General features: G+C 37.5%; 1 protein-coding gene across 18 annotated transcripts in view; it reads right to left on the reverse strand.

The window, feature by feature from the left end:
* The window catches only part of HMCN1 (hemicentin 1), an 883,583-nt gene that overhangs the window by 244,804 nt on the left and 611,091 nt on the right, over positions 1–27,688 (reverse strand). For 17 of the 18 annotated variants that reach the window (XM_079903114.1, XM_079903100.1, XM_079903116.1 and 14 more), the window contains 11 exons: positions 21,947–22,141; positions 19,206–19,301; positions 17,879–18,006; positions 16,132–16,276; positions 12,334–12,446; positions 10,232–10,391; positions 9,435–9,603; positions 6,261–6,388; positions 4,156–4,428; positions 3,084–3,179; positions 351–545 (listed from right to left, as the gene is read on the reverse strand). In XM_079903114.1, coding sequence (XP_079759240.1) covers positions 351–545; positions 3,084–3,179; positions 4,156–4,428; positions 6,261–6,388; positions 9,435–9,603; positions 10,232–10,391; positions 12,334–12,446; positions 16,132–16,276; positions 17,879–18,006; positions 19,206–19,301; positions 21,947–22,141 — 1,698 coding nt within the window. The remainder of the gene's footprint in view (positions 1–350; positions 546–3,083; positions 3,180–4,155; positions 4,429–6,260; positions 6,389–9,434; positions 9,604–10,231; positions 10,392–12,333; positions 12,447–16,131; positions 16,277–17,878; positions 18,007–19,205; positions 19,302–21,946; positions 22,142–27,688) is intronic. The other variant, XM_079903109.1, reaches the window with a different exon arrangement.

A 27,688-nucleotide genomic window follows, 5' to 3' on the forward strand; every position in this document is an offset into this window, starting at 1 on the left:
AGAGGATGAAATATATATTCATATTTCTTCATTTTTGCATAAAAATATCTCTGGGAAGATACATCCACACACATATATACCTAACAACTTTCCCTGCCCATAGGGAGGATAAGCAGATGGCTTAGCTCAGGTCCAGGGGACTTTTGACTTTGTATCTTTTTCTACCATTTGAACTTTCAGTGATAAAAAATAAATCAATAAAGGCAGTTAGACCACTACTTTTCTGGTCGATAACACGTCTATTCACATAAATATTAAATAACACTAGACTGAAAGAATAACATATATAAAAGAATCTGAAAATGTCACATATTCAGTTACACGATTTTAGCATTTCTATCTGTATTTACCATGGACTTTGAGGTTATATTTTCTTTCTGTGGTTCCCGCTTCATTGACTGCCACACAAATGTACTCCCCATTGTCATATGGCGTAACAGAAGCAATAACCAACAATGTACCATCTTCTAATATAGAAATACCAGGATCTCTGGCTGTCAGCTCTCTACCATTCCACAACCATTTGATGGTTGGTTTGGGGGTACCTAAATAAGAAATTAAAGCTTTGTGATATTTTACAACAAAATTAGAAGTCACTATTAAATAGCAAATATCCTGAGGAGAAATAAAATTTGTTATGATTATAACATGTACCCTTAGGTACTATGCTTCTTTGAAGATACTGCTCCTGGCATGGGATTTTGACGAGATTATGGTATTTAATGCCTCTAATTCCTGATCAGTGTTAAAAGATGTATGGTTTGTAGTGTAGCATTTGATTAAAGTTGTTTTTATCAAGACATTCAGATGACAGTAAGCAAAGCAAAACATTTTCTGGAGTGAGTTTATGCTGCTAGTGGGGGAAAAAAGCTATATTAATTAAATGGACTAGAAATGGGGAGAGTTTTTGGATGAAAATAAAGGAAGAGCAAAAACAAGATGCTATCAGAGGAATATACATGAAGATTGCTCAGAGTACATAAATGATGTACAGAAATGATGCTTCATAAGTCACATTTTAAACAGGCCTGATAGAGCAGAGATGAGGAACGTCTACTATCCACACATCTTCTGGGGATCCCATTCTGTTAAACAGAGGGCAATAGATTATTTCTTGACTTCTTATACTGAAAAGAAAGCTGAGAAAGCAGTGAGCAGAACTGCTTTCCTCAATTTATTTATGACCAAGAGAGTGAATGGAAGTTACATAACTCATGAATGAAAGTGATAAAAACCATCTTAAAATGCATAATGGAGCCAAAAGGACGTACCTGAAATAGACAAACAGTAAACTCTATAATAAGAATGTATTTATTTAGCAAACAATGTGCCAGGTACTATTCTAAGTACTTTCACATTTTACTTAATCTCTATAAAAATCAAAAAAGCACATTCAATAAAATTAATATAATTGTATAAGAAATGGCTAATAATCTTATATTAAAGCATAATAAAAATATTAAAGAATGGTCATATATCTAAGTACAAGAGAATGGCAGGAATACATAGAATGTGCCATTTAGGTTAAACTCAAATTGAGTTAAGGAATTATAAAAATGACTGTGATTGACTATGAACTAATAAAATGACTATACTTATGGGAAAAAACAAAACAAAAATATTCGCCTATTTCATCATCCTCATAGTAAGATGCTGACTGATGAGGAAGAGAAGAGAAAACTGATGGACTGCAGTTGTTCATGTTGTCAAGGAAAAAAGGGGGTTATAATCATTTCCTTACATCTTACTCATTCTTTTATGTGGTTCTCAAACTTCTCAATTAATATTTGTTAAGTTAATAAATGAAAAAGTAAATGAACAAGCAAAAGAAAGAAACTGTGTTCTATTTTATTTCTAAATGGTAGAACAACCATGGTCAAGATGAAATTCATGGCAAATAAAATGAAAAGGCATCTAGCTATTTTAAATGAACTCAAGAATTCTATCCCCGGTGAGAATAGAGTACTAGGAAGAGGTGGTATTTCAAAATGGAAAAGGGAAGTCCAAGCCAGCTTGGGAGTCAGGGATTCAGCGGAGAGTACTGAGCAATAGTGCCACTGGCAGGGCTCCATCAGTAGTATGCACCCACAGAACTCAGCTGAACGTAAACCTTTCTCAAGGATCCTTCTCCAGGCCTTGCCTCCCTCCCCACTGGCTCCAGGAATAGTTACTGACAATTCTTTAGATATCTGAAAATCTTGTTAAAGTTATCTTTCTTTTAATGCTGTTAAGAGAGGCAAAATCTTGCTACAGTAACAGAGACAGCCTTAAGGACCTTCAACTGCCACTGTCTCCAGGGACAGGAGAGTTAAGAGTTACATGTGGGAGCACTAATGCTACCAGTGGCATGGAGCCCTCCAGGAGGTCACGGAAAGAATACTGCTTGGTCTTTGCCAGAACTGCTACAGACTCATTTGAGTCATTGCAGATGAACGCATATGCGAAAGAAAGGATGTTCTTAACCATCTATTGGGCATCCAGAGTAAGGTGATAGTGACAGTGTCTTTTTCACATCCTCTAGAGGAGAGAGAATAACAATCTCCTGCCAGGAAACATGATGGGATAGAAAACCCAGAAATTCAGGGAGAGAAGGAGTCTGGACAAGCATCAGAGAGCCAAGTTACAACCCGGCTCCAGAATTACCAGTAGAGGATAAATCTAGAAAGAGGTTTTTAGAAAAGAAGTATCTAGAACAAACAAGGGGATTGCCCTAATTTATACCCCTGACTGAGATAATTATGCAAAGTTTGAATAGCCCTATCTGTCACATTTTAAAGAGAATTCTTGTCAAAAATACAATGAACTACAAGAAGTAACAGGAAAAGCATGAACGACCTGGAAAACATGCTAGATAAGGCAAGTTTGAAAAAACAGAAGGTATTTCCAGTGAAGGAAATAAAACACCTGGGAGGGAAAAATACCTATTCAACCTAGTTGTTATTTGAAAGAGGGATTAGTTTCCATTATGCCCAAATGTTATAACGAGGACTGACAAGTAGAATTTTATGATGTTTGGGGTTCAATATGGAATTCTGGAAGAATACAACATTATGCCAATGCCCATGTGTCCGAGTATTCCACACCTTTTGCAGGACATGGAAATGCAATGCGTTGACTGGCCACTCTTTCTTGGAATGGAGTGTTATACGGAGGCTCTAGATCTTCCAGCGTAGGTGGTTCTGTTAGAAAAAGAAATGCATTATCACAGGCTTTCCTTGGGCAATATCGAACTCTTCTGAGGCTAAGTATGACACCTGCTTCTCTATTCCTACCTTGGCAATGGTATCCTCTCTGAGAGGAGTGCTTTTCCTCCTGATTGGACATGGCTGGTTCCCGCCAGTCAACAAGATTTCACTATAAACATTATCTCCTCAGAGAAGTCCTACACGACAATTCAATCTGAAGTAGCCAACTGCTGGGAGCATCACCCTATTTTAATTTTCTACACAGCATGTCTCACGATCTGTACTTGCTTGCTTTCTGCCTACTTACAGAACCGCTCACGAGAGCAGGTGTTTTACCTTTGTCACTATTGCCTCCTCACTGCCCAGATCATGACAGACGCCTGTCAGGAACTTGATAAACATCTGTTGCTTGAAGGAGTAAAGATTCATCTTTTTTTTTTTTTCCTGGCCGTGACACGTGGCCTGTAGGTTCTTAGTTCCTTGACCAGAGATCGAACCCATGCCCCCCTGCAGTGGAAGCTTGGAGCCCTAACCACTGGACCGCCAGGGAAGTCCCCAAGGATTAATATTTAAACCCTCAAAATAAGGCCTACATCATTACAGGGAACAGTGGACCTCGATTTCTAGGGATTAATATTGAGTGCAAATTACCACTGTGAGGTAAATCCTACTCCAACCCACTCTGCCCACAATTTCTTCCAAACCAAAAATAGCGGGTGGGGCACTTATCTAGGATTATTTCCACTGTCTACATCATCCAGGGCAACTCCATTTTCAAAGGTAAACAGTTTTGTAATGTATAGTTTCGTTTCTTTCTGGAATCATTCTCCTTTCAAAGTTAACTAGAGAGTCATAAAAGTTATATAGAAATCTTCTGAAAGTGATCCAAGACCATCCAAGACTATATATTCTGTATAGACTCCAGGGTTTTTCGCTCACTGTACAAATATTTTCCTAGGCCAAAAATCACCTTGGACATGTAGCGTTATCTCCGTCTCATCACTGCCTGCTATGTTAGTAGCGACACATGTATATATGCCAGCATCGGAGAGCACAGCTTGGTCGATGCTGAATGTTCCATCTGGATGACTAATATGCTGCAGTCCATCAACCAAAATGGCGCTTCCACCTGTAAACCAGGTGATTACAGGAAGAGGTGTCCCTTGAGCACTGCATGGAATGTCCACTCTTTGACCAACTTGGACCTTCATAACTGTAGGGCCACGCTGTATCTTTGGAGGCACTGGAAACAGCAACTGAGTATTAATAATCCAAGTTTTAAAAAATTCCTCCTTTTCTCACTTTAAATGAGAGCTCCTTACCAAGAGGCAGCATAAGAAAGTGGAATAATCTCAGCATTTGGATCCAGGCTCAGGCCACTTAACTAGCTGTGTGATCTAGGGCAATTCAGTGAATTTCCTGAGGCCTGTTTCCTTGATAATCTAGGCAAAATAACCTCTTCAATACCAATACACTGCAAGGGTTATGGGAAATAATGAATATAAAACTCCTCATTCCAAACTCGAGGAAAAGTAAGCATTTAATGATGTCAGATTTCTTATAATGTGTAAATAACTTAAGGTTTAAAGCCCTCTTAAATGGCAATCCAGTTAATTTCTAGCATCTAAGTGAGCAAAACAAAAAGCATTTCTCTCCATGTATTCTTAGTTTTTGTTCTCTTTGTGGAAGGTTTAGCCAGACAGTATGAAATATTTCTAATAAAAGCTTTTGTTAATTTCAGAGAAGAAAATCAAGATAAAGCCTCTATTATTTCCCTTTATCTACATTCCTTCAGAAATTTAAATGAGATAATTTATCAAAACACTGGCAAGTAGTATTGCGTTCCACATACAAGCATTATGAACTATAGAATCAAGTTGACTCATAAGAATATGATTAGAATTTATGTACTTTACTTCCCTAACAAACCCCATTCCTCTGTCCTTTTGTTAAAACTTAATATTTAACCAGTATATTCTAAAGGTTTTCCCTTACAACAAACTTTTAAGTTTGATAGTACAGGCATACTTTATTTTATTTTATTGTGCTTTGGTTCATTGCACTTCACAGATATTGCAATTTTTACAAATTGAAGTTTTACGGCAACCCTGCATTGTCAAATGACGGTTAGCATTTTTTAGCTATAAAGTATTTTTAAATTAAGGTATGTACATTATTTTAAAAGACAGAATGCTATTGCACACTTAATGGACTACAGTACAGTGTAAGCATAACTTTTATAGGCACTGGGAAACCAAAAAATTTGTGTGACTGACTTTATTGCCATATTTGCCTTACTGAGATGGTCTGGAACTAAAACAGTAATATCTCCAAGATATGCCTGTATTATTATCATCATTTTATGAAAGAGAAAATTAAATATAGAAGAGGGAAGGTAATATGCCTAATGCTAGTAAATGACAGAACTCTCATTGGATTTCATATCCCACAGTCAAGAGGACGCTACTGCAGTGACTGATCTGAGAGTGAAATCAGGTCAAAACTATTTGAGAAAATTTCTTCTGACATTTGAATGTGTGGCTTACAGTACGCGCTCACTAAGCATGTGTTGAATGAATGAGTAATTATCAATAGATAGACTACGGCAAATTGAGAGAAGAAAGCAGACTACCTAGAGAGTTTTAAAGTAGTTAAAGAATCCCAGGAGCAGAATGTTTTCAGTGGCTGAGCTCTATAAACATTGAAAATGACCATTTATATGCTATTAAGTTCTTCCTTGGGCATTCACATTCACTTCAACAAAAAGCCACCGGTCTAAACACATTTTCTCTTTTTATGGTGTATCAACAATAGTCATAAGTGACTGTAGACATCTAGTAAAACAGAGATCCAAAATTTTAATACTGTGCATCTGAGGAAAAAGGGGAGAGTTGTTTACAGAGGGAAGATAAAGATTTCAGAGTAACTGAAAGAAAATCACAAGTCTCAGATTTTAGAAAATTTTTCTATAATTACTCTCTATACAATTTGAGGTTAATTATCAAAGAAACTGGGACAATAGGTCTCCCTGTGGCCAGTATATGCCATAGCATATGCCTTCATTTCAAAACTCACCATGGACATTTAATTTAACAGACTGAGTCACGTTCCCAGCAATATTTGTGGCAACGCAAAGATACATCCCACTATCTGAAACGCGGGTCTCAGTGATCTTCATTGAACCAGAAGGAAGGAACGTGTGTCTAAAAGAAAGAAACCAGAGAGTAGACCATAAAGTATGAGGATTTAAATATCCCCTATGCAGCTACAATTCAATGTGAAATTACTACTCTGCAAGCTCTTTTTCAAACCATTCTCCCATCTATAATGTCATTTCTATATACCTTAAAAGTCAGGAATTTTCAAAATTATCAAAATTGTCTTGTGTATTCTGTATGATGTTCTTACAAATACCAAATCAGTTTTCTTTTACATTTAAATCTAATGTAAGGGCCTGACATCGTCAAATAATTGTACATCTCTCTGCTTTGCTAAGTTGCAACTTTACAAAGCAAATGTATAGTTTAATAAACTTTAAATATACTCTGAACACATTATTGCTTTTTTCTACAATGCTTCATTTAAAAGTTTAGTATCCTAAAATAAAGGCAAAAAAAGGTATATATGCCATTCTCAGATATATACTGAATATATTCCTCTTATATAGTTAGGTAAACCAGATCTACATATAAAAATGTTATTATGTTAATTGTACTAAAATAGCTTTAACAGGGAGGAGGTCAAATAGACCTACTTACTATCAAGATTTCTCGTAAGCTAAGACAAATAAAGTGTGCTATGGGCCCAGAGACAGACAAATAGATAAACAGTTAAAGATGGAACCCCCCCCCCTTCAAAAACAAGACTTAAGCATGTATGAGAACTCAACATGCAATATCAGAGATGGTGTTACAAAAAGTCAGGAAAGGACTGACTATTCCAAAACGGTGCTGGGCAAGTGGCTCTCCACATGGGAAAAATAAACAAATAAAATTAGAGCACTACCTAATACCACACACAAAATAAAAATTCAGATGTATTAAAATCCAAAATGTGAAAACAAACTTAAAAATTGCAATAAAACATTGGAGTTCTGTTTATGATCTTCCTAAAGCAGAAATCTAAAAAAATAATAGATTAACACCTTCAGCTACATAGAAATTTTTAAATTCTGTACAACCAGACACCATACATAAACCTGAAAGGCTAGGAGTAGACTGAGAGAAGATATTTTCAACACGTACAACAAACAAAGGATTGTTATTGAGAACAAAAAACAAATTTCTACATTCAATAAGAAAAAGAGAAACAAGTCACCAGTACATTGCAGCAGGTTTAAAGAGGCAATTCACAGATAACACAAATGGCCAACAAACAAGGGAAAACATTCCAGGCTCACTAGAGTTCAGTCACGTGAAAAGCAAGACAGTTGCAAGACACCATTTCACATCCAGACGAATGGCAAAAAATTTTAAGTCAGTCAACACCATGCAGTGATTATAATGTGGCAAAAGGTACACTTATATTCTGTTGATGGAAGGTAAATCAGGATTGCCCCTTCAGAAGGCAGTTAAGCACGGTCTACAAAGGTGAAAACAGTAATTCATTCTAACTAGAAATTGGGGTTCTAGGTACAAGTCGCAAAGAAACATGCATATGCATACAAAGAGAGATAAAAAGATATTCCCTGATGGGCTTCCCTGGTGGCACAGTGGTTGAGAGTCCGCCTGCCGATGCAGGAGACACGGGTTCGTGCCCTGGTCCGGGAGGATCCCACATGCCGCTGAGCGGCTGGGCCTGTGAGCCATGGCCGCTGAGCCTGCGCGTCCGGAGCCTGTGCTCCGCAACGGGAGAGGCCACAGCTCCGCAACGGGAGAGGCCACAGCGGGGAGGGGCCCGCGTACCGCAAAAAAAAAAAAAAAAAAAAAAAAGATATTCCCTGAAAAGCCATTTCTAAAACCAAGAAAAAGAAAAGAAGAAAATGTAGAAAGACAAAACAAACAAGAACATGAATGTCCATACACAGGGAAATGTATAAATAAAATGTAGAATATGTATATGGTAGTTAAAATGAATAAACTGAATATATGTATAAAATGGCTAAATGTTGACTCAATAAAGCAAGCAGTAGAATAATAATATAGAACATGTTACAATGGTAAATTGAAAACAAGTACACAAAACAAAATTAAAAACAGAGAAAACAATATTCTATACTATTTAAGGATGTATGCATAGGATATACACCAAGTCTGTGTCAGTGTTTGTGCCCCTGGGAAGGGAGAAAAGAGATTATGACTGAGGAGGGGAACAATGAAACTTCAACTTTATCTGAAATGTGGTATTTCTTCTATTCAAAACTATTCGAGGCAAATATTTTTTCAAACAAATAGTAAAGTAGTTCTTAATTGTTTACTTTTTTTCTCACCAGTGGTAGGGAAACTACTGTGGCATGAATTTATAGCTTCATAACCATACATCAACAAGTCTAACAGACAATAGCTAGAGACTGTAATTCTTATTCCGCCAGTAACTTCTGGCATGATGTTGAGTTAAAACAGTAACTGCTACCATTCTTTGAGAACCAGAGACGGGATATGGAATGTACATTATCTTATATCATCCTTTCAGGTATTATACCCATTTTATAAACAAGAAATCTGAGGTTCAAAGAGGCCCACTGAAAAAAACTGCCTAAGTTTCAGGTAAGCTTTAAGTGGTGGAGGTAAATTAAAACTCACATCAGCATGGCAACAAAGGTTGCGCTCTTAAGGGCTCTGGCATTCTGCTTTCCATGTCACTTAGCCTATCAAATATATTGTTTCAGTGGGCCTTTATTTGTATAAGGGTTTAAGTTCAATCAAGAAGATTTTTACACAGTCATCTAATGAAAGTCAAATCCTAGATATTAGAGAATGTATTGTGTTTTATTGCTCATCTGGGATTACTGGAATTTTATACTATGCCCTTTGTGCTAACCAGGATCTACATACAAATCCACTCCATTTTCATAACTACCTTGTAGAATGCACCAGTGGGAAAGTATGTCAAAGCTGGGTGTTAGCATTTCTGCTATTAAAGAATGACTTAGAAGGTATATATATTTTCTGTAGGCTCGAATGTACGTGTAAATTATCTCAAATTTAAAAGTTTTTTTTTTTTTTGAGACATTTGAAAACCTGAACAAGTACAGTCACCTGTCCCAAGAGATTATGTTTCACATGTTTCGATTCATCCCAGGTCCCCTACCTTGGAGAGAATGGCGAGATGAGCTGGGTTTCTTTGGCCCAGGTAATTATGGGTGGGGGTAAGCTCTTCACTTCACATGGAAGTGTCACCTCTACCCCTGCAAGGACTGAGATCTCAACAGGCTTATCCTGGGACAGTCCTCGTTGATCTCCGAACACTCTGGGCCTTACTAAAATAAACACAAGTTTTGAAAGGGAAACAGTACATTGAAAACAAAGCACACTTTAATTCACACTAAAATGGGGACTACTAATATTCTTCAGTAATTTGCAAAAAGATGCTGTTTGTTCCAAAGTCTCAGGACGTATCTAAAGCTTTCCATTAACACACATCGTGAGAGCTTAAAGGAAAAGGACTAGAAAGTTTTCCTTTTTAGCTCCTTCTTTCAGAACACAATGCAGAGGTCGGCTGAAATGCCCTTCTGGAATCTAGCATCTGTAAAAGCAACCCCTCAAGGCAGAGCACTAACCAAGATATAGCTGAGGTTTGGCTTTGTTTTAACTAAGTTTTAACTAAGTGGTGTTTCTAAAGAGGGTTGGGTGACATAAGCGCACTCCTTGGGAAAACACCATAAAATTTTTCCGAAAGGCTATACAATTCCTCTCCCTTTAAATCAGAATCTAAGTAGAGGAGATGTTGGTTGGCAGGAAAAATGCATTTTTTGTACAAAACTATAAACTTGGAAAAGCAGTTCACTTTAGGGGTACAGCCCTCTAGTAACATTATTTGGGAGAGAAATGTGAGTTTTGGCAGACAGACAGCGTCAAAGAAAAACATTCCTCCCCGAGGGCTCTCACCATAGACAGTCAGCTGCACTTTCCTTTTGGCGTATCCGGCTGCATTGGTGGCGGTGCAGACGTACTCCCCGCTCTCCTCACCTCCAGGGGACACCACATATAGACTTCCGTCAGCCCCTGCGGAAAACTTAGCACTGCTGGTGGAAATCCGCTCGCCCTTCTGCAAAACAACACAGAGCAAAAAGTGTTTTTTAAGATAATAAAGGAGTGACTTAATGTCTGGAAGAAAAGAGAGGAAGAAAAAAATCTCTAAAGGGGAAAATACTAGATTGAAAGAATACTAATTTGAAGAAAGCTCTTTGTAAGAAAAATTAAACAAACAATGCAAAGGTGACATTTCTTCATACCAAACTAGATCCCCTTCATTCCAAAGCTACTTAAAAGTGGAGGGGATGGGGTTTCTCTGGTGGCGCAATGGTTGAGAGTCCGCCTGCCGATGCAGGGGACACGGGTTCGTGCCCCGCTCCGGGAAGATCCCACATGCCGCGGAGCGGCTGGGCCCGTGAGCCATGGCCGCTGAGCCTGCGCGTCCGGAGCCTGTGCTCCGCAACGGGAGAGGCCACAACAGTGAGAGGCCTGTGTACCGCCATAAAAAAAAAAAAAAAAAAAAAAAAAGTGGAGAGCATGAGGTAGCAGCAGATGGGATGAGTGTTTATGCTAAGCCAGGTACCGTTTTGAGCACTTCACATGAATTAATTATGTTAATGCTCACAACAATCTTATGAGTAGGAACTACTACAACCCCTGTTTTACAGATGACAGCATTAAATCTGGGGGCTTGGCAGAGTAACTTGCCCAGGGCCAAACAGTCAGTCAGTGGTAGAACTGGAACTCGAACCCAGGCAGGCAGGCTTGGGGGCCTAAACTCTTAATTTCTGTGCATGATCCCAGCTCAAAGGCCATCCTGTAAAGAAGATTTCATTTTTACATTTCCCTAAAACGCATTAAGCTTCTACTCAGTACCAGAGACTGTGCAGTTTGGGGGATCAGCTTCACCACCATATTTTTGTGCCCAGGATGCAGAAATCTTAATCTTTCAATTTAATTTACGGATGTCAAAACCAACTTCTCTATATTTCAGAGATTTTTAGAAGTATAAAATTAGATGTTATGACAAAATACTTTGGTTGTGACCCTATATATACAAACGCCATATTTCATTATTATGCCACCATTTTATATTACTTTCTCTCTACCAGATTTAATCTACAGAAAATATGCCACCTTCATGGCTGTTGAAAGATGGAAAGGACTTCCTCAGGAAATGGAAGAAGGAAGTCCTTCTTTCCTCACTGCAAGAACATGAGGAAAAGCCAGAGAACTTCACGACAGGGATACTGAGGGGGATAAATGAGTTCATCTATGTGTCTTATTTTGGCTTCCAGAAGAGCAGAGTCCAAGATAAAGATTTGGAGTCAGGAAGTTTACTTGGAAAGTGACTCCCAGGGGCTTGAAGAGGACAGTTGGAAAGTGAGGCAAGAAGGAAGGAAAGCTAATAAAGGGTTTCACTGCCCTGGTTTCCTCTGTGGCTGGGCTTATAAGCTCAGTGTGCTTGGGGCCCTCTGAGAAACTATGTAGATGCACCCCAGAAGGATTTTTCTGATAGATGAGAAGGGGGACATTTATATGGGACACCTCCCTCTCCCAGGATTTAATGTTCTTGTACTCCCTGACCACTCAGCAGGCTAAGTGGCATTGTGGGGTTTTGGAGAAAGCCCTGAGTCCCCAAACTAGAGAGGTACATGCATGAAGAGTGACCCTGGCAGAGAGCATGGAGCAGTCCACCAGAGCTGAGCTTAAGTCAAAAGCGTTTAGGGGATGTGGCAAGGAGTAAAAAAGGATCTGCTACAACATGTGAAGTGCTTAGAAAAGTCCCCGGCGCAAAGAATGTGCTGCATTAGTGTTCACTGTTGTGTTAATACTATTTAAGCATCAAGTAGTTGAATGAACTAAGGACATTTTAAGGTCCCTTCTAAGACGTATGACTATGGGTTTTCCTTTCTGTAAGGTTCTATGGTACAGTGACAAGTTCCATGTATGAAAATATTCAAATACTGTTGTAGCAACACATATTAACAAACATCACTAGATACGTCATTTACCTTGGACCAGATGATAGATGGTTTGGGAATTCCACTTGCCTTGCATGGTAAAGTTACTGGAATGCCTTCAATGGTACTGAGTACCTGCTGTCCATGCTGAATGGTTGGCAGAACTGGAAAAGGAAGCAATATGCAGAATCTGAGCACCCGTCCTTCCATTTAGCCTCACGAGTCTAAAGTTGAACATTTTCAGGATATACGAATATTTCTAAAAACTAGCAAAGACAACCTTTTCTGTTAGAAACGTATGGCAATTTGTAAGGGAGTGTGATAAAGTAAATAAAATAGTTGCAATCTGAAGAATTTACTAAACACTTAAAATCAAGTAGTAAATTAAGTTGATTTTCCTAACAAAAATAAGAGAGAACTGAAGGAAATCGTATTTTCAGGAAATTCAAGCTAGAACTACAGAGTTACACACTTAACATATCGTACACCATTCTCCATTACCCCATTAAGCTGCAGTGAGCTGACTTAACCTCACCTCCAGAGAAATGGACTGTTTAACCACTACAGATTAAATGCCTGTCTATACACAAGAATCACTTAGCAAGCTACTAAATTTAACCTCGAAAATAGAATCTATTTTCGTAAAAGGAATTCAAAAGTAAAGCTTGAAAGGCCTCAGGAGTTTACATTTAAAAGTCTAAAATACAAGATTTTAAGTCTATATATATATATATATATATATATATATATATATATATATTTTGCGGTACGCGGGCCTCTCACTGTTGTGGCCTCTCCCGTTGCGGAACACAGGCTTCAGACGCGCAGGCTCAGCGGCCGTGGCTCATGGGCCCAGCCGCTCTGCGGCATGTGGGATCTTCCCGGACCGGGGCACGAACACGCGTCCCCTGAATCGGCAGGCGGACTCTCAACCACTGTGCCACCAAGGAAGCCCAGTCAATATTTTTCACTAAGAATGCATATCTTTTGACTTTAGAAAGCAACTAAAGAATTGACATTATATGATTGGAAGCAAAAGGAAAGGGAAGACTTCATCATTCTATTCTGTATATATCTGTTCATCATAACCAACTTGCATACAAAAAATTATCAATACTCAATGTTCTCAAAATAAAGAATTCGATTAAAGAAGCTCCCAGGGACTTCCCTGGTGGTCCAATGTTAAAGAATCTGCCTTCCAATGCAGGGGACACGGGTTCCATCCCTGATCAGGGAACTAAGATCCCACATGCCACAGGGCAACTAAGCCCACGTGCCACAACTACTGAGCCCGGGTGCCTCAACTAGAGAGAAGCCTGTGTGCCACAAACTACAGAGCCCATGCATTCTGGAACCCACGCACCACAACTAGAGAAGAGAAAACCTGCACACCACAGCTAGAGAGAAGCCCGCGCGCCACAACGAAGAGCCTGTGCGCTGCAACAAAAGATCCCGCATGCCTCAACGAGGATCCCGCATGCCGCAACTAAGACCCGACACAGCCAAAAAAAATAAATTAATTAAATAAATAAATAAATAATAAATCTTTTAAAAAAAAAAAGCTCCCATACGTGAAAGTACCTAACATAGCGCAAGGAACGTAATGAAAGCCCAATATATACCAGGAATTTCCTTTCCTTCCCCCCAGAAAGATGAGACTGGAGCTGTTCCCTAGAGCTCAAGCACTCACTGTGGCTCTTGTTTTTAAGTCAAATTTCTCTAGAATTATCCCAGCTACCCCGGAGTAGAAGTTTGCCAGAACAAGAGAAACCAGAGACCTCAGTGCAAAAGCTTCCTTTTGAAAGGCTTAGATGAGCTTTGCTACATCCTTGTATTTTCCTAAGGCTGGGATTATTCTTTAGATCATATCTTCTTAAAGAATTGGCAGTAAATTCCCAGCCATAGACAAGAATGTCAGGCTACTCTCTAAAGTGAGAAATTTAATTTCCAGAATCATCATGGAATAGTCAACTTTCAACTTTGCTGTCATTTTATGGCAACATGGAATAAGTCATTTTCTTAAATACATATTCAGTTCGACAGCTATAAAGGCAAGTGGCAAATTTAGGCAACGGTTTTCAAATCTGATGACATTTGAGTATGGAAGAGTTTTTCTTTCCAGATTGTCAATCTATGTAAATCAACATGACAATTAAATAGTTTGTCATTTTAATTTGCACATATTTATATGGGCATTCGTTAATTCAATTCTTCTAAGAATTCTTTGAGAGCCTTTGATTTACAATGTGGTGTTAATTTCTACTGTACAGCAAAGTGACTCAGTTATACATATATATATATATATATATATATATATATATATACATTCTTTTTTTAAATATTCTTTTCCATTATGGTTTATCTCAGGATATAATAAATACTCTTAAAAGTGGAGAGGCAGAGTGATGAAATTAACATAAATACAGAGGTATACAGAATTTGTGATACTGGATCACATCCAACTCAAAGGCAAATCTGTCCTCTAAATAGCTGTTTGGTTTAGTTCATGTCAAATGCTGGGTTAATTTTTCTTAATCTTATTAACTAAATCAGTTACTCATTTTGGCCTAAGATGGATGAAACGATGTTGTGAAATGACCTTTTAAACTTTTAACTGGTAAAATTTTTTGCATCTTGATAAACCACATCATTGGTTCGTCTGCCTTCTCCATACTCCTTGGATCTGGCAGACATCACAACTAATCATGTCACTCTTTCACCCAAGTGAAAATTGATATCAGAATTCTTCTCAACACAATATTCTAGGCAGTTGCTAGATGCCAAAGGGAGATGACATGAATGCATTTCTACCGTAGACTCTCAAACTGGTCCATAAGCACCCTCCGCAAAATGTATGGACTGATCTTCTTTAAAAAATGGTTAAACACAGCTATACCCAATTTGACATTATGTATTTACTCAACTCATTTAATGTTACTTTGGTATTTCTTCAAGAATATCTCACATAATGTTGGTGGAGATTGGTACAAGATTGGTATAGGACTGAAAGAGGTAGAAGACGCTATTTACAATGAGAAGCACACATTAAAAAGATGTCCTGTATCCACTGAAAATTTCAACAGAACAAGCAAAACTTGGAAATTACTGGATTCTCCAATCCAGGCCCTAAAAAAGACTGAATCAACTACTAAAAATAAATGTTCTATTCTACTTTTATCCCTGTACACAGAGCTAGTTTTTAATACGACACTTTAAAAAGCAAAGTCTTTAAAGGAGATACACAAAAGAAGTTACGACAATTTCTTAAGCTATGAAGCTGTTATTTATTGAGATGTAAAAAGTTGGTAACGGTTACTCACGAATGGAAAAAAGATGGTTTCTGGATTTTTTTATTTGTGACCTTTAAGTTATTTAACATGCAAAAAGATTGTTTGGAGCACATGAAGTGGCCTTTAGAAAAGTTTAGGTCATTTCTAGCAAACACACAAAGGGGTCATTAGTAAGAAAATGCTTGTGGCACAATCCGAGAAGAAGAGGCAATTTGGATGGCACAGTAAGTTCAGCTTTCCTGAAATTAAAATGTACTTTTAAACATAACTCTTTGAGAGCTGAGTTCACTTTTATCAATTAAGAAACCACTTACAAAAGCCCCTGGAGAGACTCAACAAGTGACTCCCAATAATGTCCTTTTGTATATACAGAAAAGGGAAATCTGGAAACAGGCTTAACAATGTAAATATTGTTCAAGAAATAAGGCTTTTTGTTAAGAATAACAATTAGGAAAGATATCTGCTTCTTAAAACTAGAAGAACAGAGTTATTTGATTTAAAGATATGAACCCAGCTTTGAACATGGTTTGGAAAGAATTATGATGGGTGCGCCTCTTACCATGCACGTCCACAGTGGTAGTTTTGCTAATGGTTCCAGCAACATTACTGGCCACACAAGTATACTCGCCCCCGTCCTGCAGCCGAGCTCTTTCAACATGGAGACTCCCGTCACTGCGTACAGTGATGTAAGGATTTTGGACCAACTTGAAGGAAAAAAAAAAAGTCATTTTTAATTAAACAGGCAATATTGTGTAAGCCCAAAACAGATCTGCTTTCTTCTCCAACTGGGTTATTAAATGTGTTATAAAATAACAAAATATTTTAACACCCTTAAGTGAAAAATGATGAGAATAAAATGTTACCAAGAGTAGCATCAATTGTATGTCACTGTGATATACCACCAAAAATCCTATCCACTAACATCTGTCAGAATTATGCACATATTGGAAAGGGAAAGAAATAGAAACAACACGAATTCCCTGTTTCTGTAATTTTTGTTATCACGAAGGACCCAAATTTCACTTTTACTTTTGGCTTAATTTGTTCTTTTTCAAGAAGGCTTTACTACCACTTCCAAGCCATCTGACACTTTCATTCTGGCAAACAGGCATCATTCAAGCTGAGAGAATGTGACTTAATCTCAACATGCACCCTTTTCAGTGACAGATACAAATAATATTAGAGGGCAATGTATGATATAGGAACTGCATGAGAGAAGGCTGACAACGGTTTCCGTTAAGAATCATCACCTCTAACTCTGTAACATTTACACATTTTGTTCAATCACAGGGTACTTTAGTGCTCAAACAGTATCATCCTATGTTATAAGGGCATTTATTATTGAGTGAGGTGCACTCATTTTTCTCAGGTTTTTATGCAAATACAAACAATTTTACATCTTATCCCATGGAATCAATTCACTTTTATTTTTTTTTTTTTTTTTTTTTTTTTTTTTTTTTTTTTTTTTTTTTGCGGTACGCGGGCCTCTCACTGTTGTGGCCTCTCCCATTGCAGAGCAATGGCTCCGGACGCGCAGGCTCAGCACCCATGGCTCACGGGCGCACCCGCTCCGCGGCATGTGGGATCTTCCCGGACCGGGGCACGAACCCGTGTCCCCTGCATCGGCAGGCGGACTCTCAACCACTGCGCCACCAGGGAAGCCCTCAATTCACTTTTAATTGGTACTTCAATAAGGGAGTAAGTCTAAATACTCTGGAAAATGGAAGGAAAAATGCTCTGGACTAGGTGAAAATTTATTGCTATAGATAGCATGTTTACAGAATAATTCCTTACAATTGTGAAAATTTTTCGCATTCCTTCATAATCAAAAGTTATGCATTGAAAAACGACACAAAGTAGATCCACATTTTAAAACAGTTCACAATAAAAGAATGTTTGACGATAACAATGAAGATTAATATATAAAATGAAAGAATGTTATGAGAATATTAATATTTTATTATGTCCTGCAAAGAAGGATATAAAATATTTAAATCCTATGGAAAAAAACTTCATACTTGCTTCAGTTATTACATATTCTGAAGAGAGTTTACTAGTTACAAAATTATAAAAATTACACCATTGACTATTTCTCCATCATATTAATTTCAAAATAATATGAACTGCACAAACATGTTAATACTGAAGAAAAGTTTTGGTACACTTAAAAAATATATGTTTGTATATTTATTACATTAAAATTTCAATGTTTGGAATACATTGCCTCTTACACAAGAGGCAATATATGAATATGAATTCATATTACACAAGAGGAATATGAATGCATGGATTTAAAATGTTCTTACCATGGCTGAGTTCTTAATCCACCGACGTTCTGGAATGGGATTTCCAGCCAATAGAACACAAGGCAAAGTCAGCTGCTGTCCTTCAATTACACTGGTCACTGAAGGGCTGATTCCGATGAGTGGAGCAACTAAATCAGAGAGAGAACACAGGCACCGTCGATGCTATTTCATCCAAAGGAAAGCAAACTCTTTTATAGGCAAAGATGACTACTAATTATGCTATTAGAAATGGAATTTTCAAGAACAAGATTTTTAAATGTACATGGGTATGAACTGGAAGATAGAGATAAAGGACCCTTCTAAGCAGAGGGAATGGCAAGAGGACAGGTAATAGCAAAGAAGTAGAGAAAGTAAAAAAGAATAAGTCTATGGCATGAAAGGGCAGAAAAGTCAAGCCAAGAAATTTGCAATGTATTCAAATGGAGAGTGACTGAAAGCATGGATAAATAGAAGAGTGGAATCATCAGAACCATTTTCAGGAAATATCAATCTGAGAACTTACCGGACAAGGGAAAAGTGGAAGGGATGAGATTAGTGAGGAGGCTGTCATAACTGCTCAGGCAAATAAAATGAGGTGGACTCTTAGATGGAAATCAGAGAAGTAATTCTACATAAATCAAAGCAAAATCTCTAAGAGAGTCTTCTTGGAAAATTTAAATATACGTAGATGAATTAAGGGAGATACATAAAGAAAATTTTATAGAAGTGTATTAATGAGATTTAAAAATCACAATAAATGGTGTAATAATTTAAACAATGTAGGACTAATGCATAAATAGAATTCCAAGGAATAGACATAAGATTATAAATTTAGCATGTGACCAAATGGGTATTTTACTCAGTGGGAAGAGAACATGCAATAAAAATATTAAAACAAGTGTCTTACTACTTGGAAATAACGGATATTATATTCTTACTTCATATCATACACAGAAATAATTCCATGTGGACTAAAATAATAAGTGTAAAGACAAGAACTAGAAAAGCACACCACCACAACATGTGTGTGTTGTGTGTGTGTGTGTGTGTGTGTGTGTGTGTGTGTGTGTGTGTGTGTGTACTCATACTTAAGACTTAAATGAATTTATTCAATTGACCTTCATTTCTTCAAAGGAAAGATAAGGAGCTTGAAGAGGATGATCTCTATTTCCAGTTCTAACATCATGAAATATGAAATAGGGTGGGGAGAAGGAAGGCTAATGTAGTAATCAGATGTTTACCTGGGTTTTTTTTTGTTTGTTTTTAATGGTACAGGCAAGAGATGACGTACTAAGAGGAGTCTGATGTTTTCAAAAAGTGTGGTGTCTAAGTACTTAATTGATCTTACCAAGTCCTGTCACTGTTACTGTTGCCTGGGACTGGATCTTTCCAAACTGGTTTTCAGCTTCACAAATATATGTTCCTTTATCACTTGCCCATAAGTCTAAAAAGAAGAGATTATTTACTCATTCAACATCATCTGTGGAGCATTAACTATGTGCCAGGCACCGTGCTTGTGATCTGGTAGTTCCCATTCTAGGGGAGGAGACATACCTTGAAAGCAACAATCGTACCACAGTGTGATGACTGCTCTAATTTGAGCTTCAGACAAGGAGCTATGGGGGCACAGAGACAGAAGTGACTGATGGCACAAGGAGGAGTTCGGGAAGGATTCACATAGGAGGTAATACCTAAGCTGTACCTGAAACAGTAGGTAGAACAGAGGAAGGGCAGTCCAAACCTAATGGGCTGCAAAGGCAAGAGCATGACTTGAAAAATCATGGTCTGTTCAGAGAATGGAAAGCTGCAGTACCACCCTGGGGGCGTTTGGAGGTTTGCAGGGGAGACTGCTTTCATTGGTCCAATGATCAGGGGAGTCTACTGGCAAAAACTAGGGAGACAATGCATGGGGGGGATTCACGAAAGGAACAATATCCCAGGTTCACCAAGACTTTTGAAGGCCCCACTGGAAATTCATGGATGTGATGACTTTGTTTATAATTATTTGAACCTACAACCTAATTCTGTATAAGTGGAAGAAAGAAAGAACTCTTGCAAGAATTGCCCGCCATTTCAGAAAATCACTTCACCAGCCTGGAGTTTTTGAGTCATCAATCCCATATTTCTGTATCAGTCTACATTTTAGCTCTCAAATTCATGGTGATATACATAACATGTATACATATTGTATGAGCATTGCCAGAGTATTATCTATTTAAATACATATTATTTTAATAAAAATTACTTTCCTTTGTTTTCCTTTGTACTATATTTTGCATGTTAAAATAATTTTTATTATGTACGTTGATCAAATACATAGAATTTTCAGAATAATAAAAAGGATATTTATAAAATATTTAAAATTAAAGAGTGTGTTAGGGGACTAGGATGAGGATCGCTGGGTTACAGGCCGTGTGGGCACAGTCAGGAGCCTGAAGATGAAGAGGTAGTCTGGTGCCTTATAAAACAGCAAAGTTTTACCTTATGAGCAACTGGGGAGTCAAGAGAAGATTTTTAAATAGGGGATTGATCGTCACCTTTGCAACTATCTTAACTAAAATAGGCACAGTTTAATCTATTGATAAGACATTGGCAGAGAAAAACACAGCTTTCCATTATGAACAGTTCCATACTATCCCAAATAAAGAGCAGTGACCAAGTTTCTACTCTGTTAACCACATGCATATAACTGCAGAACTGCATCTGGTAAGCACAGTGTTCACTCTCAAAATTAGCAAACATGCATTTGCCAAGGAAAGCTCAGCAAATCACCTAGTTAATAAGTTATACATTGTTTCTAACCAAGATAGTCTCCATATTATCAACTCGGGCTAATTTCTGTAGAAATACAAAATACCAGTGAGAGCTAAGTTTCTCATCACTAGTTTCCTTTTAGATGATTTAGTTTGAACAACTGGGCAACCATCGGTGAATACACTGCCCTCCTTTATTCTTACTTTTCTTTCATTTCTGCTAACTGATTTGTTTTCAGGTCTCATTTGTTTCCCTCTGGGTTGTTTCTCATCACCACCATCACCCTACCTACATGATCCTCCCCATTCTTCCCTCCCGCTCCTGTCTCCTCATATCCTGCAGGGGAGCTGTTCTGAAACAGTACTTTCACATGCCTTTTCGCGCCTATGAAGCTTGGGGGTCTATTTTCTACCTCACCAACTACATTTCTTCACCTGCACATTTCAGTTCCTGCACAATCTGACCCAATCTAATGAGTAATTCTGGTAGGTACTTTTGTGACCATCCACTCAGACAGTAGATTGTAAAATGCCTGAGTGAGGAACCCCATATTTGACTTCTGTCTTCACCTAGCACAGAGCTGTAAGCACTTGTAATTAGACAGTTTAATTTGTACTGAAAGTTTAAGTGGCTAATGCACATTTAATATTGTTAATAAACATGAAAATCACTTATTGGGGGCTTTCTACAAAATACCCTAAAAATGCAATTTTATTAAAAAAAAATCAATTAATCATCTAAATGTTTTTACTCCTCTGGTGCCAGTATCCAACTATTCTTAACAATATTTGAAAAAGTACTAAGGGTTTACAAATATCTGAATGCTTAATAGCTTACAGGTAAAAGTTTGGGATGTGGCATATTTGACTTTTTAAAAAATGTTTTGCTCCAGATAGATATAGCTCTTAATCAAAAATTTTTGATAGTGTATAGTGTCCCTATGTGGTTATATATTCTTGGCCCAAAATTAACATTAACTAACTACTAGTAATATTTTACCTTTCTATACAACAGGTGGTACAAGAGTCAATAAAATGTGATTACTTATCCACCTACAGGCCCAGGAGACTCTATTTGCAGTAAGAAACAATGAGATATGAAGAAAGTCATATTGCTTCATAAATCTATATGATATAGTAATGACATAAAATTGAATAAATGTTATTCATTTATGACAATTCCTAGATATGAGTTCAGTATTATTTTAAAATGAAATGCAACACACAAAATATGTTGGCACGATTAATTCACTATTTTAAACATAGCAACACCTATGCATAAAAATGTATAATTTATATGTATATATTTGTATAAAATATATTTCCTTTAACCTACTTGAAATAAAGAGAGCTCCTGTTCTTAGTTGGCTGATGGAACTCACTGAAAAAGGTCTTGAGTAGATGGGCATGTTGTCTAATCTTCGCCATTTAATCTTTGGTTCTGGATAACCCTGGACATAGCAAGGTAATGTCACATTTGAGCCAATTTCCATAGACACATCAGCAGGTTCTTGTATAAAAACTGGAGGTGCTAGAAGATATTTAAAATGAAAAAGAGTGGTCATTGGTATAGTATACATGTGCCTTAAATATAAATTATTAAACTATCAACAGATTGAATTCAAATCAAATCATGGTTCATATAATATTATAAATATATGCTTTAAGTATTCCTGTCTGCTACTGAAATAGATTTTTTAAATAAATGAATAGAGCAACAAAGAAGTTCAACTATTTCCTTAAAGTGATAAGATGGAAAGGGTGGGAATTTAAATCAAGATTTCCTTAACTAAAGGGAATCTTTCATTTTTGGAATTTGTTTTCAATTTTAGTTTATGCCATACTCCTCAAAACTTAAAATTTTCTTACAAATAAGTCTGCCTTGCAATGAAATATTTTTGACACTTTCCAAAACTTACTTCTTTAGGCTGAATTTTTAAATAAACTAATTATATCAGAGTTCATTCTTCAATAGATCACCATATAACAAGGTAACAGTATTTAATCTTAAATTATATTCTTGGTGTATATCACATTCTTGCTTCTCAATATCTTTCACATTTTTTTTTTGCATTTTTGAGTTAAAGAAATTGAAGCTTGAGAATCAATAATTCAAATTAAAGTAACAGAATAGCATTTGATAAATGGAGAATACGGAGTGCTTAATGTTAGAGCTAAGAAATGATTCAGAAATTATAAAATTATAAGTAAGACGTCTACACTTATCTACATAATTTAGGTAACCACAGAAGTCAGGGGGAAAAAATCAGAGGTAACAGGCATACCCTGGAAAACAGAGGAATGCAATATAGGGAGGATGCTGTCAGAAGGCCCAAATAGATGAGGCTCTCAGTATGTCCCACGGAACTTATGAGTAATAATGTTTGAGGTATCAGGCAAGGAGAAATACATAAGCTACTATTAGAGGTAATAGATGAAACCTGCTCTTGTAGGACTCTAAGAGGAAGTACCCTAGGGATGTCTCCTTGATAATGTCAAGATTAAACAATGGTTAGGAACTACAACAACTATCACTTATAGAGCCAGAGACTCTGTTAAGTCCTCTTCCTTAATTACCTCATTTGATCTTCAAAACATCCCTATGAGGTAGGTACTGTTATTACCCCAATTTTATAAAACGGAGACAGAGATAGTTTATTTGCTAAGTGTCACATGGAGTTGAACAGTGGAACTAGGATTGAAAACCAGGTTGATCCGACTCCAAAGTCACAATTCTTTATCATTTTATCAGCCTCCCCTTTTCCATGGGTTCTTATAACTGCCCATACTCAACCTGGTTTTCAGGCTAGTAAGAATGGGTGTAGAGATCACTTCTCTCCTTCTCAACAGGAATTCTGGGACTTGGATGTACAGCTGTCTCCCAAGTAGCATTAGTGCTTTATTAGCCTGGGCCAAACGACCTCCTTTAACTTTACAGCCACATTTTCGATTATTTCTCCATACAAATCTTATTCTCTGGACAATCAGAACTTACTCGTCTCCAGTCAAGGATGGACCTTTCCGAAATCAGCAACTGTGTTACCACCACCCCTTTCAAATGGGATGTCTGCTGTTGATCTCTGCCTACTGAGATACTGACAATTCTTGAAGGCAGTTCAAAAGGCCCTTCCTCAATGCCATCTCTTACCATCCTAAATGGATATGATTTCTTCCCTCTCTGAGCTTTCACAGAACTCACTCTACACCACTCTCACGGCAATGGCTAGATTCAGCCTCTTACTAGACTATATGTTTGACTTCCCCCAGAGAATTTATATTTGTAACCACATTTTTACCTTTTACAGCAACTAACATGGTACTTTGTGTATTATACATGGCTGCTAGATATTTGTGAATGATTGAATCAATATTAAAACACTTCAACAATAACCTTGCGCGTGTGTGTGTGCATTAAGTGTATATGATGATAACATTGATCCAGTACATTTGAACTTGCAGTTTTGAAGAAACATGGCAATTTCAGAAGTGTAATTGTTTGTTTTTTGAAACTACATAAAATTAAGTTAAATACTACAGCTGAGCAATATGTTTTTAAAAAGAAGTTATGTACCTGTGTTTAGATTTCTCTTACATATATATGGGAATTTGACTAATAAAAATAATAGGTAAAATAAACATATTTAAAAAATAGTTTAGAAAGCAGCTGACTCTGTGCTTATCTTACGTGTGTAAGGCCTAGTTACTTTTCTCTGGAGTGATACTAGTCATTTATTCCAGAGCCAGCTGCTTGTCTGAAACAGAGAGGTATAAAAATCCCAGGATATGTTAGGCTCAGAGTGTGAACAGCTGAATATGGAGATTAGACAGAAAATAAATTCCAGAAGAGCAAAAAGATATGCAGAAGTCTGGGATTGTTCAAGTATTGGGGAGGAAACCAAGCTTACTGACATAAAGAACGTGGCCATCAGTGAAAATGGAGACAAAATGAGAATGTTCAGATGTAAGAAAGCCAAGAACAACTAGATTTAAAAAGGATAGGGGGCAGAGTCAAGATGGTGTGTGGAAAGACATCGAGTTAGCATCTCCCCACAACTAGGGTGCCTGCCGGTGGCTGGTGAAGGACCCTGACACCTAAGGAGATGGGAGGAACCCCCAAGTGAACCAATAGGACGTGGGGGGACTGAGGGGGGAGAAGAAGTAGAGGCCAGACAGGATTGGCACCCCTGAGGCTGGGGAGATCAGGAGAGGCAGGTGGGAGGGGCCCTCCAGGAGGAGCAGAAGAGAGGAGGGCATTTGCCCTTCCCACTTGAGTCCAGGAAGCCTGCTGGGCTCCCAGGTGAGGTTCCCCACCCTCTGAGACCAGGGATGGGGGGCAGGCCTGGGCCACTTCTGTTCCTTGAGCCTAAGCCCCAGCCCCCGACAGCCCCCAGGGCCTATTCCAGCCCTGTGGGTCCTAAGCATAGGCGCTGCCCACCGCCCAAACCTCACCCTTGCTTAGGTCCCGCCCTCCACAGCCAAGGCCTTTACCCCCCTTTTTTTTTCTTTCTTTTTTTTTTTTCCCTTTCCCTCCTCTTTTTCACTATTGTGGTACTGATGTACCTTCCACTTGTTGATTCATCTAGATTTTTATATTCTTTCTAACATATCTGTTATTTCCTAGCCTAATTTTATTTTTCACTTTGTTATTATTCTCTCTTTTTTTATTTCTTTCTTTCTTTCTTTTTTTTTTTTTTGCCACCCCATGCAGCTTGTGAGATGTTGGTTCACGAGCCAGGGGTTGGGCTGAAGCTCCTGCAGTGTGAACTCCGAGTCTGAACCACTGGACTAACAGAGAATAGGGGTATTCCCTCAGACTCTAGGGAATATTCATTGGAGTGAGGTCTCACAGAGGTTCTCATCTCAGCACCAAGAACCAGCTCTACCCAACAGCCTACAAACTCCAGTGTTGGAAGCCTCAGGACAAACAACCAGTAAGACAGGAACACAATCCCACCCATTTAAAAAAAAACATGAGATGGCAAAAAATATGTCACAGCTGAAGGAGCAAGGTAAAAACCTACAAGACCAAATAAATGAAGAGGAAATAGGCAATCTAACTGAAAAAGAATTCAGAGTAATGATAGTAAAGATGTACCAGAATCTCAGAAATAGAATGAAGGCACAGACTGAGAAAATACAAGAAATGTTTAACAAAGATCTAGAAGAACTAATGAACAAACAAACAGAGATGAACAACACAATAACTGAAATGAAAAAAACACTGGAAGGAATCGATAACAGAATAACTGAGGCAGAAGAACGAATAAGTGAGCTGAAGACAAGATGGCTGAAATAACTGCCGAGGAGTAGAATAAAGAAAAAAGAATGAAAAAAACTGAAGACAACCTTGGAGACCTCTGGGACGACACTAAATGCGCCAACATTCGAATTATAGGGGTCCCAGAAGAAGAAGAGAAAAAGAAAGGGTGTGAGAAAATATTTGAAGAGATTACAGTTGAAAACTTCCCTAACACGGGAAAGGAAATAGTCACCCCAGTCCAGGAAGCACAGAGAGTCCCATACAAGATAAACCCTAGGAAAAACACATCAAGACACATATTAATCAAACTAATAAAAATTAAATCAAAGGAAAAATATTAAAAACAGCAAGGGAAAAACAAAAAATAACATACAAAGGAATCCCCATAAGGTTATCAGCTGATTTTTCAGCAGAAACTCTGCAGAAGGCAGTGGAAGGATATACGTAAAGTGATGAAAGAGAAAAACCTACAACCAAGATTACTCTCCCCAGCAAGGATCTCATTCCGATTCAATGGAGAAATCAAAAGCTTTTCAGACAAGCGAAAGCTAAGAGAATTCAGCACCACCAAACCAGGTTTACGACAAATGCTAAAGAAACTTCTCTAGGCGGGAAACACAAGAGAAGAAAAAGACCCACAAAAACAAACCCCAAACAATTAAGAAAATGGTAATATACATATTGGAATATACATATTGGAATATACATATTGATAATAACCTTGAATGTAAATGGATTAAATGTCCCAACCAAAAGACACACACTGGCAGAATGCATACAAAAAAAGACCCATATATATGCTGTCTGCTAGAGACCCACTTCAGACCTAGGGACACGTACAGACTGAAAGTGAGGGGATGGAAAAAGATATTCCATGCAAATGGAAATCAAAAGAAAGCTGGAGTAGTAATACTCATATCAGATAAAATAGACTTTAAAATAAAGACTGTTTTAAGAGATAAGGAGGGACACTACATAATGATCAAGAATCAATCCAAGAAGATATAACAACTATAAATGTTTATGCACCCAACATAGGAGCACCTCAATACATAAGGCAAATGCTAATAACCATGAAAGGAGAAATCGACAGTAACACAATAATAGTATGGGACTTTAATACCCCACTTACACCAATGGACAGATCATCCAAACAGAAAATAAATAAGGAAACACAAGCTTTAATTGACACAATAGACCAGATAGGTTTAATTGATATTTATAGAATGTTCCACGCAAAAGTGGCAGAATACACTTTCTTCTCAAGTGCAGCCAGAACACATCTTCTCCAGGATCACATCTTGGGTCAAAAATCAAGCATTGGTAAATTTAAGAAAATTGAAATCATATCAAGCATCTTTTCTGACCACAATGCTATGAGATGGAAACCAATTACAGGAAAAAAACTGTAAAAACCATAAATACATGGAGGCTAAACAGTACATTACTAAATAACCAAGAGATCACTGAAGAAATCAAAGAAGACATTCAAAAAATACATAGAAACAAATGACAATAAAAACATGATGACCCAAAAACTATGGGACACAGCAAAAGCAGTTCTAAGAGAGAAGCTGATAGCAATTCAGTCTCACCTCAAGAAACAAGAAAAACCTCAAATAAACAATATAACACTATACTTGAAACTACAGAAAGAAGAACAAAGAAAACCCAAAGTCAATAGAAGGAAAGAACTCATAAAAATCAGAGCAGAAATAAATGAAATAGAAACTAAGAAAACAATAGCAAAGATCAATAAAACTAAAAGGGGTCTGATTGAGAAGATAAACAAAATTGGTAAACTCTTAACCAGACTCA

Source organism: Stenella coeruleoalba (genome assembly GCF_951394435.1).
Source record: "Stenella coeruleoalba genome assembly, chromosome: 1".
NCBI lineage: Eukaryota > Metazoa > Chordata > Mammalia > Artiodactyla > Delphinidae > Stenella > Stenella coeruleoalba.